Source organism: Passer montanus, unplaced genomic scaffold, assembly GCF_014805655.1.
Source record: "Passer montanus isolate IOZ18808 unplaced genomic scaffold, ASM1480565v1 scaffold8, whole genome shotgun sequence".
In the NCBI taxonomy this organism is placed as follows: Eukaryota; Metazoa; Chordata; class Aves; order Passeriformes; family Passeridae; genus Passer; species Passer montanus.
Window position 1 is genome coordinate 10,557,945 of NW_024373256.1, and position 15,562 is coordinate 10,573,506.

General features: G+C 40.8%; 1 protein-coding gene across 4 annotated transcripts in view; it reads left to right on the forward strand.

Moving 5' to 3' along the window:
- Positions 1-15,562, forward strand: part of GRIN2A (glutamate ionotropic receptor NMDA type subunit 2A) — a 160,399-nt gene that overhangs the window by 126,114 nt on the left and 18,723 nt on the right. For all 4 annotated transcript variants that reach the window (XM_039732353.1, XM_039732354.1, XM_039732355.1 and 1 more), the window contains one exon: positions 10,641-10,828. In XM_039732353.1, the coding sequence (XP_039588287.1) occupies positions 10,641-10,828 (188 nt within the window). The remainder of the gene's footprint in view (positions 1-10,640; positions 10,829-15,562) is intronic.

Below are 15,562 nucleotides of genomic sequence, written 5' to 3' on the forward strand. Positions count from 1 at the left end.
TATTTCCTGGTCAGGTGTAAGGGTTAGATAAGACTTGTATTGGAGCATTGCTGTACATGCAGAGGTGAATGTGCTCACATCTGTGTCTGGGAAGCCTTGAAAGCAGACCCAGCCCCTTTCTGGATTCATTTTGAGAGGTGAAGCTGGTATTGTTTCAGAAATTAATGTACAAGAAAAGCATCTGCCTTTGTTTTTTTTAATTAGAACAAGCAACTTCATTGCATGGGCAATAGGCTTGGACCTATCCTGTTCAATTAGCATCAAAAATGTTTGAGATCATCACCTGGGAAATGCTGCAAATCAAAGTGGCAATGAGATTTTTGTGTTAGTCTGACATTGACATTATACCTGCTCCCTCAGGTGAATCCCCATGGGGGTTCACTGCAGCTTATTCATGAAGGCTTTTTCCCATCAGGGGTGAAGGCAAAGTTATCAGCTTTATTGGTTTTTCCTCTTTGATACAAAATCAACCTTTGTTTCTGAAAAGATCTTAAAAAAATTCTGTAAAGACTCAGTAATATCCATCTCTTGTCATTAGGGTCTTATTTCTGAGATTCACAGAGGTATTTCTCAGGAAGCTGCTGTACCACCATTTGAACAGCAGAAATATATTAATTCAATGTGTCAGTTTGCAACCAGGCCTGTTAAAAAGGAAGATCTTCTTACTGAAGTACTACTTAATAATATTCAAAATGGCAAAATATTGTCCCTCCTTCAACACAGTTCGCTGCTGAAAGCAACCTCGATCTTCTAAGCTTGTCAAAACATGTACTTGTGTTTTTCACAAAATTTCGTGCATTTAAGGGATCAGGTGGTCCACATGTGCTGTGCTACGTGCAGAGCTGGGGATTGTTCCTTAGGCAGGGACAGCTCAGGGTTTCTGTAGCCTTTTGTTCCCTAATGAGAAGAGAAATGGCAGTTGTTGCCCTGAGCATTGCTCAGAAGAGCAGGGTCTGTAAGGCATTAGCTAATGTGCTCTTGGTGGGAGTGCCTGGCTCTGCCAGAGATGTGGAGGCTCCTCTGAGCTCTTGAGATGTTTATTGATCAAATACAGCCTTAAAAATGCATTGCAAGCAGTTCTGTCCATGCTGCATTTAATTGATCTACATTTCTAGAACCCTCTGTACCAGGGAGACAGGTCCTATTGATTGTGCTTTTTGAAGAGACAATAAATTCCCAAATAGGAAGTTATTAATTATTGTGTTGTGTTTACAGTGGTTCTTTGGGTGAGCTTCCTTCTGTTGGCCTGGCTATATTTTTCCTGAAGAGATTATAGTTAAAGAATTCCATCTTTTTGCAGGCAAAGCAACCTTCCAGTTCAGTTCTCTGGTGTGGGTTGTATGAGCTCATAGCTCTTGAGTTTGCACGCAGTGTTTCTATTTGTGGCTGTAAAACTGTCAAGAGGAGGAATTGCAATGGCAATAAGCTGGAAATGCATTTCACGTTCTCACCTTTGCCCCAGCACATCTACAGTGGCATATAGTCTGGGATTTAACTGCTAATGGCTGAAATGAGAAAATTTAATTGGGAGAGGCTCTTTTTACTGTAGGGATAAAATGGGAAATGTTTGCTTGCCTGTTGCCCGTCACTTCCTTTCAAGGGAGCTGCAGGAATGAGTCCCTGGTGTTCCCCAGGCAAGCAGCCCCGTGTGCAGCTGCAGATCCCCTGGCTGTCATGAGTGCTTTACAGCTTTTATTGCCAGCCACAGCTGTGACTGTGTGTTCAGGGATTTGATGCTAAAGTTTACTTGGGACTTCATCTGCCTTCCTGTTAAAGACAGCAGTGCTTGTTTTGATACACATCAGTTGAACACCTTATTCCCACGTCCTCTCTGACATGCTGGTGGAATTAGAGAGCTGCTTGGAAAGGCTGCTGTGGTGGCAGCGTGTCTGCACTGCCACAGCCACAGCAGCAGTGGCCTCAGCTGTGCTGTGTTATCAGATGTGAAGGGTTACATCCCCATGATTTATGAGCTGCCCCTGAGGAGCTGCTCTCAGCCTGCAGGCTGTCCTGAGCTGTCACTTTGACAGGGACACGTGGTGGTTTTATCCTCAGCATCCTTTAGTGACAAGGTGTAATGCCAGCAGAAACACCTGGAAGCATCGAACTGAGCAGTGCAAATGGCATGAGGAGTTATTTCCTCCCTGCAAGCCCACTCTCCCATGTGAAAAGAACATGGTTATTATCATGTTTTATAGAATCTTATGGCACTAAGCAGAGAGAGTGCACGAGAAGACCCCAGAAGGCCCCAATGGCCTTTTAACCCCATCTGTGAGTTTATTGGCCTGAATTGGATTTTTGTTGCTCTCACAGTGATTATAAATTATCCAATTCACAGCCTCACACACTCTGTTATTTGTTGAACAAATACAAGCAGGTCAGAGGCTGAGCTGGCAGCCTCTGCAGCGTGGCACAGGCATAACCAGGAGGCAAACATCCCTGTTTCCATCAGCTGCAGCACAGTTGGGATTGTGCCCAGCAGGTTCTGCTGCTAATTAGGACTGCCAATTAAGTAGTGATGTGCCTAAAGTTAAAGTCAAATCCAACCTGTCTTTTAGGCAGCCAACTGACATCTCTCCACTTCAATGCAAAACCAATTTCAATATTTTTGGTTTATTTTTACAGAAAAAATATAAACAAAATTTTCACCGAAGGAAAGACTTCCTAGTTTTTGTTCTTTCTGTGGTTCCTACCTTTTCACCTCAAAAGAGGAGGGCAAGCTGTGAGAGAAGCTGTCTGTCTGAAAGAAAAAGGTTATATTTTAATTTTTCAGTAAAAGCACAAATTCTTCATTGTCCTCATGGGGATACAATAGCAGCTTCCAACCAGAAGTCACAGAAATGTCAAAATCTTTAACCAAATTTTTAAGGGTTAACAGGGATGGTTAACTCTGTTAAAACCCAATTTTTAACAGGGATGGTTAACTCTGAAGAGTGTTTAAGGGAGAAAGGAAAAGGCCTGAAGGCAGCATAAGATATCTGTAGACATAGTAATTTATTGCTTGCAAGCCTCCAGGATAGGCTATGATACATGAAGAGAGAGTACTATGTATGAGTGCTCTCATCATATCAACACAGGCCAATTTTTAACAGGGATGGTTAACTCTGAAGAGTGTTTAAGGGAGAAAGGAAAAGGCCTGAAGGCAGCATAAGATATCTGTAGACATAGTAATTTATTGCTTGCAAGCCTCCAGGATAGGCTATGATACATGAAGAGAGAGTACTATGTATGAGTGCTCTCATCATATCAACACAGGGGAAACATCCAAGTCAAAGAGCACTGAACAAAGATCCTGAACTACCTGGGACAGGCAGATGTTTGCTGTGCTCCAGGGTGTCTACTTACCACTATCAATTTTGACAGTTAGCACTAAATTATTGTACAAATACAAATACACTTTCCTTAAAAGTGTCTGAAGGAGCTAAAATGTGAATAACTCTTTTCTTCCTGACCTTCTGTGAAAAAACATCTCTGCTAAACAGTTTGGTCCATTCAGGATTTTCTGTCCTGGCTGACCAAGTTCAGACAACTTCTGCAATCAATAACTTCATTCAATTTGGCATCAGATGGCTGGGGTAACTTAATTTCAATTTACATTATGATGCTTTCTGTGGTGGTTTAATCTAATATATGTTTCAGTGTTCACTCTAATGTTCATTTTGGCATTGTGCTCTGCAGGGAATGATTTCCAATGGATGTTCCAGCTGTAGCCACACGAGCTAAGAATTGCAAAGTTGGTTTGCAACTGGGCAACTGCTGTCTGTGCCAGAGGGCAGCAGAGATGTGAAAACATCTAAATTTGCTTTTCCATCTAGGAATATTTTCAGAGGGATCTCTTCAGTATCAATTCTGAAAACTAATATCTTAAAAGAAATGTGTATCTGAATGAGCACAGCTTTCATTTCACTGCTGAAGTGAGCAGAGTTCAGCACTGCAAGTTGCCAGCTTAGGCTTAAAGACTCCTATGGCATTTCCACTCATGGCAGGTTTTCTGGCATAAGTTTTTCTGATGGCTGATTCCTGTTTCCTCATAATTTCTTGTTCTTTCAGGAAATGCAGTTATTCTTATTCTTGTAATTTCTTCCAGAAGATCACTTCTTTTGCAACTTTGGTTGTGATTCAGTACCTGAGTGTTCTGGAGGTTTTTTTGATTGTGGTTTTTGGTTTTTTTTTTTTTTTAAGATTACTTCCTTTGTCTACATTATAACTTTTTTTGGTGATGCTGTTATCTAATATCTCTAAATATTACAAGTGGCCAGAAGATCACTTCTTTTGCAACTTTTTTTTTTTTTTCTTTAGAAACAAACAACCCTGTTTCTCCTGTTCACCTGATGCATAGAAACTTGCCTCTAGGAAAAAATAATCTTTAGTAATTTATTTCCAATTCCTTTACTCAGTACCTGAGTGTTCTGGAAGTTTTTTTGATTGTGGTTTTTGGGTTTTTTTTTTTAAGATTACTTCCTTTGTCTACATTATAACTTTTTTTGGTGATGGTGTTATCTAATATCTCTAAATATTACAAGTAGGCTGGCAATAAAATGAACAGGTGGAAGTAGCTGTGTGCCATCTAACCCCTATTCTTTTCAGAAGCTATTCTGAGTTTTAGTCTTCATTTCACTTGGGGTTGAGATCAGGTACTTGGTGAGCTGTGCTGAATTTATCCTTCATTATGCTATTGTAACTGGGACAAAATCTTTAATCTAAAAATATATTCCCCCCACTCAGCTCTTCAAGTTTTGTGTTTTGATAAACTGATGCATTGCAAAAACTTCTTGGCTTGGCTTCTGAGATGTGAAGTGGGACAATCTTCCATTGTATAAATTAATCATAAAGGCACACTAAATTTTCCATTATTTTGTTGCTAAGGGAAATGTTGCAGGGACTGGGAAGGTGTTTGGGCAGAGGGTGGTGGATGGGAGCTCCTGTGAGTGAGGAGGGTGAATGTGCAATTCCGATAACCACAGCCAATGGTTCTCCATGGATTTTCTGGCAGCTGGGATTGCCCTGACAGGGGGGTGAAGCCTCCACAACATCTCATGGTGGTGTTAATGTCTGTCAGAACCTGCTCTTTCAAATTTTGTCTGTTTCCTGTGTGAAGATTGAAGTGAGGACAGTTTAAGCTGGGAGAAGAGCTGAGAGCTGGTTCTGTGCTCATGAGTTCATCATTTAACTGGGTTATACTTTGCTGACCTGTGTTGTTGCAGGGGGTGGCTGTTCAAGCAATATCAAGATGTCAGGAAATCCACTCAGTGTGTGTGAAGTTCAGTTCTGTGAGGAGCCATTTGAATATGTACTGAAAGATAAAGTCCCTGCTGGTGATGAAGTGCATCAGATAAGGTGAAATGCATTTTAGTCAAAACTGTGTCAGAGGAATCAACAGTCCTTCATGTGAAAGGTTAAATATCTGCTTTTGCTCCAGCAGTATCAAAGTGTCACTTTAGAGACTTTCATGGGAGCCTCATCTTCACAGCAGCATTCTTTCCCTTTGATTGCTGTGTCATTCCACAGTGACCTTTCAGCACTGGATCCCCAGGACACAGAGACACAGATGATGCTCTCCCTCATTGTTCACTCTTGACACACTTTCTTTTATCTCTTCTGTGGAGAAAGAAGGGATGAAATGATGGTTTGATGTAAACCCATCAGATCTTACAGACAGTATGTTTGTACTTGCTGCCTTCCCAACACTGCTATTGATGATCTCCAAAAACATATGCTTAAATTTAATCCAGCCTTAAGTGGACACTTTTTTTTTTCTTTTCCCTAGTGTCATTGTGGCTCCAGAACTACTGGGGAGATTGGTTTTTTTAGATTTTTACTTATCATTCCATCAAGAGAACAAATTCATTGAAGGATCTTGTAGTTGGTTAAGGAAGCAAAGGAACATTTTTTAGTTGTGTTATACTTCTGTTGTAAGGGAGAAGTGACTACTAAAGGAGCACTTACCTCACCTTCCTTTTCAGTTTTCATCATAGGATTTAATGAAAAGTTGTGTCAATAATAAAGATGGGGAAAATTACATGGAAGCATTTTCAACTTTCCTGAAATTGCTTTTCTGTACCTTTTTCTCTAACTTAAATTTTCTCTACGCAGGCAATTTTGCATGTGTGCAGCAATGCTTTAGAATGAATTTTTGCAATAGCTATTCTGAGTTTTCAACTTTTATCCTTCTTGATGAATCATAAATGCTTTGTTATGAGACTGTCCACACTTACTTTTCACATATTTCCCACTCCAAATTATCACATTCAGTAATGTCCTTTTGGGTTTTTGTAGAACTATTCCAATTCATGATTTCATACCACCTGATGTTCTCTGATGCTGTGAGATAAAATTCTCCCCATTGCCTTTCCTCTTGCTACTTGCTCGATGAAGGACATCTGCCTTTGTAGTCACTGTTACATAAATATTCCAAACTGTTTATTTTTCCTGCTAGCCAGGATTATTGCAGTAGTTGTGAGGGAGTTTGCAGACCTGGCTGTTGCTGAGATGAGCCACAGCTCCGTGCTCCTCCTCCCCTGCACCGGGTGGAGGTGCCTGTCCTGTCTGACCAGTTCATGGCAGTTATGAACCTTTGTCATTCCAGCTTTGACATTTCTCTCTCAGCTCTCTAGTATTTCTTACCAGTTTATTTAAACCTCCACAACGTGACAGAGCTGTTCACTCCCTGGTGTGGCTGCACTGAGCACACAGGGAGTTGTTCATTTGTACGTGACTGAGGCTTGCAGGGGGCTCTGAGCTCGCTGGGTGCCTGGTCTGTGTAACCTCAGTGGCAGCGTGCTCAGCTTGCACACTGCAGCTTTGCTGCCACAAGAATCAACTCTGGGGCTTGCCAGTCTCTCTAGGGAGAGCTGGAGCTCCAGACTCCCCAGCCCTGCCTGGAGAATGACAGGACAAGGAAGGGCTCCTGTGGCCAGCAGTCCCCGTTGTGACCCAGCCTGGCTGTTCCATCAGAGCCCAGCAAAACAGCAGCTGTGGCTTTCCCCACACAGACATGGCAGGAAGGAAAGTCCTCTGTGTTCCCAGCAGCCTTCTGGCCTGCACACATCCCTGCCTTGTCTTCCTCCAGGGCTGATCTAGCTGCCAGCTTTGCAAACTGCTCAGAAAGGGTCACATTTTTGGATTTGCCCAGATTTTGCTGTCTCCATTTTTGGAAACACTAATTGAAAAATGTTTATAACTATCTGAAAGTTCTTAAAAATTTGGAATGCCAGAAATTCACCTCCTAGTGATGGAAGAGTTGGGTGCCCTAAAATCTGAGAGCTTCATTTGGGGCTTGTTCCTCCCTGCCCACGCTGCAGGGGTACAGCGTGTTCTGGAGCTTTGCAGGAACAGCACTTCTGTAATCAGCACACGATGAAGAGATGATTAAGCCTCGAGAGGTTATAAGAGTTATGCTGGAAATGCAGAAAATATATGGTGAATATAAGTTTGTATTTGTGGACACCAAGAGTTTTTCAAGGCAATCAATTTTTGATTTACAGTTAAGACATTGGGCAGCGACTGACAGCAGAACCTTCAGCTCTCAGCATCTGTCAGGAAAGTACCTCATGTTTTTAAATTGATTTGTGTAATGGGATTTGTTGTGACCTTACAGAAGCAGTATAGAAAAAGTCCTCAAAAGTAAAGCCTTTGCTTCCTCAGAACCTGTTCCATTTGTGAGCACTGCACTGATCCCAGACTCCTGGGAAACTGGGGAGGCATTTCCACAGCGAGTGAGTGAAACTCTGGCTGTGCTTTGTCTTTCTGTCCCAAGGTTTTACTGCAGTGCTCAGTAACTAAGGAGGCAAACTGCATGTGAAGAGTGTAATTTCAGAGGCAGCACAAGGCTTTTGCCCTGGAGTCTTTAGCAAAGAGATCTTCCTTTGTATTTCTCACTGAGGCTGTTTTGACAGAAGGATAGCTGACTCTTTATATTTTCTCTGTGTTTAACAGCATGTGTTTTATGTGCTTACATTGCAAAACTATAAATCCCAGAATAAACAGATGACAAATTCCAGAGTGTGTTTTTAGTTGTCTGGTTGCAGCAGTGTCTGTACCCACGGAGAGAGCAACACCTCCCAGTCCCTGAGCCATGAGCATCGTCTGAGAGGGGGAGAGTCCTCCCTTCCTCCCTTCCTCCCTTCCCCACAGATAACTGCAGATGTCAGCCACTGAGGCTGGGCTGTATTGATTTTGGTAATTGTCTGCTGTAGATCAGAAAAGCTACAATGTCCTGAGGGCACAGCAAGCAGGTTTGTGAGGTTTTTTCCCACTGTGAGCCTACCCAAAGGACATAGATTTTTGTTGTTGCTCTCCATACAGTGAAAGATTGTCTCTCAAGTGCTGCATCAAAGCCCATAATTTAGAAAACTGATCTTATGTTGAGGGCTGCAGGCTTGGGCAGTGGCCCAGCACCCTCTTGGCTCTTTCCAATTTAATTACCCCTAGTGCCAGGTAGGCATCCATGTTTTATTTATGGATTGAATTTGTGACATTGCCTACCAGATGTTTAGTGATTTTCTGCATATTAAATTATCCATTTAAAGGAAAGGGGAAACCAGATTTTGAGCATTGGTGGTGCTAATCAGACTTTTAAATGCAGGGTTGCACCAACTTTTAGAGAAGAGGGGAAAAGCAAGAGAACTGGTGGGCCAACTATTTTTTTAATGGTTGCTTGAATCACCTCTACTCTGAGTTAACCACTTCACTAAATTTCAATTAGATGACTTGAATGGTGGCTGTTAGGATAAATATCCTTGAAGGAAAGCGATAAAGAACAGCAATTAGTGACAGGAATTTCCCTTTTTCATGACAGCAGACAAAATCCAACAACTTAATTCTCTCCTGGTGTTCCTCTTGGTTTAATGTGAGATAGACACAGGTTTCTTCAGTGCCACATTTTTCGAATCTGATTTAGAGTTCTGAAAAAGTTAGGATTCTGTTGATTGATTATTTATGAATAAACTTTGAATTATGATATGCATGAAAGGTTGTTGAGGTTTTTTTTCTATTAGTAGTCAGAATGTGATATGTCTAGGTCCTTCTCCATTCTGTGGGTATAAATGAAAGCTTTATCAACATAAACTGATTTAAGCTTAGTAGCAAGCGTGACTCCAAAACTTCATGGCAACAGAATTCACAACTGGTGCATCCTGATATAATGTAATTGAAGCTGATGCTGTTGTACCTGTTTGTGCCACAGTACATTTATTTTTATAGCTGCCTTTCCATGGAGACAGGCCCCAGCTGTTGGTGGGCAGTGTTGTGCCAAGCTGTGTCAGCTGCAGCCCATCAGACCGTTCCAGCAGTGCTGCAGGTGATGCTCTGTGCCTCTGCAGAGGCTCAGCAGGCAGAGCTGGCCGTGCCTGGGGCTGCACAGCCCCCGGGAGAGGCAGGGGGAGACTCCCCACACCACCCAGCAAAGCCAAGTGTGCAGCCCTGTCCTTCCAGCTCCTCTGAATTCCTCCGGGAAGGCAGGGTGTGTTCCTGGGAATGGGGTGGCTTTGCTTTTGTGTGTCACTCAGGTGAGGCTGGAGCTGAAGCCCCAACAGCTTTTTCCTCTTGCTGTCATAGGCTGCTGCTCTTCTGCAAGTAGTAAACATCTTAAAAGGTTTTGGCTGCAGATGAGGGCAGTAATGCAAAATGAAGCTTTATCTATTTATTTTTGAAGTTTGCATATGGATTTCTAGCAGTGTAAGAATGCCTTTGCTTTGACTGGGATGTGCTGCTGTCAAGTGATTGTCCTTCCAAATGGCCTCCTCTTTATGTGCATTTCACTGCCTTCATTTGTGAAACATCCATGCACCTGCCTTCTGACTTGCTTTACAGTAACTTGTTTCTCAGAACGTATCCCTGGAGGACATTGCTTCTTTTCCTTTCTTCACCAGATTTGTTTTCCACTCCTGTTCCCTGTATTCTTTAGAGAATGGGATTATCCCATTCTTCTATTTTTAGGTAGATGAGTTAAAAGGCTTAAACTTTTTCACAAGTTCACATATCTTCCTGCTGTGCTCCAGATACACAAATAGTATGTTTGGTACTGTGAATCATAAAGAAATATTTTCTATCATATTTCAGTGGGATTTAGGTAGCTCTATGGGATATACTCCAGTATATCAAGGACTTTGACATACTGGAGCATACCAAGGACATTGTCTTATCGAGGACTTAACCCGCACCTTCACTGTTTATTTTTAGAAAGAGAAGTAAAACAAGGGTGTGTATGTAAAACTGGTGAACATTTTCAATCTCCTTCAGTATTTGAAATATACTAATTTTCTATTTTGTTTCAATTCTAAGTTCTCTGTTGTAATTTCTGTTGGTTTTGGAGACCATTTTTAATCTCAAGATATTTATTATCCATACCAAGAGCAAAGATACAAAGATATCAGGGCAGGACATTTTGTAGATTGGTTTCTCCTGCTCGGTATTTTTTAACAGCATCCCTTAAAATAGAAATGCAAAACTATGTGTCCTACTTTCCCCTCACTAAAATAGATGCCTTTTGTTAATTTTAGATACAGCAGAGCAGGATATGTAATTAATGATATCAAAGAATCCATATGATATTCAACAGGGTCCTAACATCAAGGACAAAAGAAGTCTGACAACAGCTGTCCCTAATGATTTGGTTTGTAAAATGTTTTCTTTTATTTCAGGAAGTTGGATGCTTTCATCTATGATGCAGCAGTGCTGAATTACAAGGCTGGAAGAGATGAAGGCTGCAAACTTGTCACCATAGGCAGTGGGTACATCTTTGCCACTACTGGCTATGGGATTGCTCTCCAGAAAGGATCACCTTGGAAGAGACAAATTGATCTCGCCCTCCTTCAGTTTGTGGGAGATGGTACAGACCAAGCTTTTTTCCTTTCTTTTATTCCTCTGTGTATGCACATTTAATTCAGTTTTAGTAGCTCTGAGCCTGCTAGTACTGTTCTCTTGAAGTCTTTAAATTAAAAAGGTAAAACAAAGTAAAATTATTTCTTGGTGCTGAGACAGGAGTTCTCTTCCACTCACCTAACTCAGCTCACCTCCAAGGGCGTTGGCCTCTATTTTCAGGAAGTATTTTCATGTATATCACAATGTGAAGCTGGCCTAAGTATTAGAGAGCATTTATCCACTTATTTATTTCCTTTGTTTTTGTCTCTGAGCTGTTCCTTAGTAGATGAGTTATCTTTCACCATGATTGTTCTGCTCTAAAAAAGTGTTTAGTTCAGTTCTGAACCGATGTGAGGGATCCCTAATCTAGGATGGTTTCATTCAAACTTCTGGTGAAAGAATGCCTATGAAATTGAATTAGGGCAAATCGTTTCATAGTACTTCAAACAAATATTTTTTATTCTAACATGAAATAGAAGAACTGTAGGTCCTCTTGGCACTTCTGCCCTGCGGTAGAAAACTTGCTGCACATCTTTGATATATTTGAAAACAGCAATGATGACTCAGTCTCCACAGAGGGTATGAACTCCTTTTTGATTGTAGAAAGCTTCGTGTTTCACCCGTGAAAGCAAATAGAAATATGGTAATTAAAAATTTTCTCTGGTGTGACTGATGAAATCCTCTATCAGATTGGAATGTGGTGTGTATTACATAATCTCTATTTTGTTTCTTTACATGGATATGTATGTTGACTTTGCATTTCTCTATCAGTGAGAGCGTTTTATCAAAAGATAAATATGGGTTTAATGTCACCAGTAACAAGCAGTTGAGGGTAAGAATGGTGAATTTCAGTGTAGTAGCAATGGCAGAGAGCAGGACTTAGCATAGTTCTCTTGTTCCATAAACCACAGGACATTAATTTTCATGGGGGAGACAATGAGTGTGTAAGTCTTCCAGCACCTGGATTTTACTCCAATAATAACACTAAAGAGCTGGAAGAGGTGTCATCATCCCGACTAATGCATTTTGTCTGGTGTAAATATGGAAATAATAGTGTCATAGTGCCATCATATCCATCTGTTGGGTTTAGAGAGGCCGTGGAAGAAACTTCTCTGACTTGGGTGAAGGAATGATCTGCAATGGCTGCCTTTCAAACATTCACATATTCTTGAGTATTATTTTCTGTTTGTGTAACACTGTTAAGAATTATTAGGTGCTATAATTTGGAGCCATTTTTAAATGAGGAATTTGAATCTGAGAAGTTGAATTATTGGCCCATACTAAAGAAGAAAAATCTTCTGTAGCCTGAGGGAGGATCTGAGTTGTCTTTCTCAGTGTGGGCTAACCCCTCTAGATGTAGCCAGAGCAACACTTGGGTTTTTATTCCTTTCACTTTAGATTTCCTTCATGCTTACTACTTCAGCATTTTTGATACTTCTCATCCAACACAAAAAACTAAATCACAGAGAAAGAAAATAAATGAAATAGAAGGGAAAGCACTTGAAGCTATTTAAGAAAAATCTCATCAAAATACTGAAGGTGCTGCATTTTTGTGCTTCACCTCAACTCTGAATATCACGTGCAAAACAAAGTGGGTGGGAGCAAAGTGTGAAAGGTCTTACCCTGTGTTTACACTTTGATCTGTGGACTTCCATAGCGTACAAATGCTTATATCATTCACCCATTTTTAGTTGCTTAAAATAATACAAATGAACTGTCCACAAAACTCAATATTAAAACTTCCAGAATAGCAGTAGATAAAGGGAATACCCGGGTGAATGAAACCTCAATTATGAAATGGCTGCACCCTGGCTCATCTTGCCCAGAAGATAAGCAAACATGGTGAATGCCCAGACCGTGGGGATTGTGACTACACTTATGGAATTTTTTCATTACCATTAGGAGTTACTCTGAACAACACAGGAATGCTAAAACATTACTTTTCTCGTATGAAGGATCCCTAAATTTGTTCAGAAAATGCTGTGGGCTCTAGTACAGAGAATAGCAGTTGGACATATAGGATGTGTAGAAATTCTTGTAGGTATGTATCTTTTAGTCCCAGAACTGTTTGTTATGTTGTCTCACTGTCTCACAGCCATAGATGACCATTTTCAGGAAAAGCAAACCCCAACTATCACTGACTTGCCACCAAACGGAGGAGAAAAAAAGAAGAAAAAAAAAAAACAACAAAAAAGCCCTAATAATGAAATTTCTTCTACTGAGTTACAAAGTACATTGCAGGTGAACTGGAACTAAACACCAAGAAATTAAATGTAAAGAGTAATTGCCTGGAACTAGCTCGACCTGATTTTGTAATCCATGTCTAACTTCAGTAGTTCGATGGATAATCTTTTTAGCTGTGAACTTACATAACTCTGTTTTGGTGAACTAGAAGGGATGAACCCAGAGTTCAGACCAACATCACTTTGCTGTATCACTAAAAATCTCTTTGAAGTTCTCTAGACTAAAAGCAAGTATGGTTGGGGGGAAAGTTTCATCCTAAGAGAGTACTCCTGGGAAAGCCTCAGTGGAGCCTGAATGAGGTTGTTTAAATAAATAGGCAAACACAAACGAAGGCAGAAATCTTATTTCATATGTATTGCTTCTGTAGAATATATTATTCTCAAAGACTAAGCCTGTAAAAGAGCAGAGCCCCAAGTAGGATTGAATTATTCTTCAGTATGTGTAATAGGGCATTCATCAGGGTATGGAATAATTTCAGTGAATGATTGTAAACCTAATGAGTTCCATAACTATAAGAAGAAAACATTCTAATGAGTTCAACAAACACAGTTTCTTTATATGAATAATATGTTAATAAGAGGAAAAACCTTTTTGGATTATACTACATACTTGGATAAGACCAAGTAATTTGTGTAAAAGTATATCTGATTGCACATACAAAAAGCCATGATCTCATTTCTTTTTTACATTTATCCAGTACTGAAATGGCCTTTTGAAATGTATTTTAGAGCTTCCAATTTCCTCTGCACGTGTCTTTCTCCTGTGATTTTTCTCATTTGATTTTTTCCTTGCTGCTTCTCTATCATTTTCCCATCTAAGCCAGTTCACTTACACATTGAAATGAATTTTTTGTGCAGTGGATAGGAACCTCTTCCCTTTTCCTTGCTGATGTTAAACATCCAACTGAAGAATTAATTGCTTGTTCATGCAGGGGCATCTTTTCATACTCCTCAAAGCATGATGCTGTTTCTGCATTAAAGTCAATGACTTTGAACCTCTTTTTAATCTTGTTGGCACTGGAAAAAGAGTTAACTAAATATAGAGGAATATAGGCTCGTGTTAGGGATAACTTCAAGCTCTCACTGGTGGTTTATCTATATGTTTCTCTATGAATACTGTTCCCATCCTGAGGATAGTTCTACTGGGTGGACCAATTACACCGACAATTATCAATCATACTGTGAGAGCAGCTCTGAAGTCTCAGTGTAAGAAAGCAGGCTACAAGATGCCAAATTTGTTACACTAACAAGGAGGAAAAGAGACAGAGGAAAGAAGAATGGGAATGAGTTGCTGAGGAGTTTAAAGAATAGCTACTTAATTGTCTCAAAAGTATAGTTGTGCTCAAAAGGTTCCATCCCTTGGTGTGTGCAAGTTCACATATGTAGCCCTGCTTGTGGGAAGTTGAGATGAATTGTTTAGTTGTTAGTGCAAGATTAATTGCTTTGGAACTCTGAATCTTTCTAACAGAATGAGTTAGGAGTTGCTTTTTCTCATATAAGTGGTATGAGTGAAGTGCATTGCTAGTGAATTTCTGGCTTTGTTCATCTTGCTATCTGCACAGCACATCTCATTATCTGCAAAAGCTTTGAGTTGATGATTAACATCTGCAGCTTTGTTTAAGATAGTTGATCATTGGGATGATTCTCTAAAGCCCAGTGGTGGTTGTGCTGCTTTTTTTGTTTTGCTGCAGTCACAAGATGAAACTTCCATTGTTTTTTAACAAAGAAGTAAAAATATGTCTACTGAGACACAGAATCTCAATCTTCTGTTGAGACATAGAGGCACCCAGGAGTTCAGAAGCAACAAAAATGATACGGCTGCTAAGAAACAGCACCATCATTTTGTTTGGATCCTCCACCCACGGCCCCAGGAATGTCAGAGCAGAAACACCGCGTGCTGAGGAAACGCATGATCCCTGCTTTGATTTCTGTTCTGAACCTCTGTAGGAGCAGCTGGGCAGGCTGATGTCCCCACAGCAGCGTGGTACCTGGCAGCTGTCACTGCTGGGGGCACAGAGGGGGTGAGGTGCCAGCAGTGGGACAGGGCTCGGGCACTGCCCGGCGTGCTGCAGCTCCGGACGCAGCTTTTGGGAACGCACCCGTGCTCCCCCAGGAACAGCAGGAACTGTAGGCAGCTGTCTGCTGGCCCTGGTGTTGCTGATACTCCTCTGCCTTGGGCTGCACGTGCCATTTAAATAGTGGTACTTTTTCTAAAAATATCCCACTAAGTTATTTGGGAGGCATTGTTTCTGAAACCCATAGCACTCAGTCTTTGGGATTTGGTGTAAAACCACTGGTGCATAGAAAGTGAGGAGAATTTAGCCTTCTCTTTCTTTCTTTCAGTTTTTCTCCTATCTCTCTTTGAGAAGATGAGATTATTGAACTACAAATGACAAAGCTGCTTCAGAATTAAGATAGTGAGAGGGGTTCTGAGTGTGAATGGGATGAAGAGAAAGACA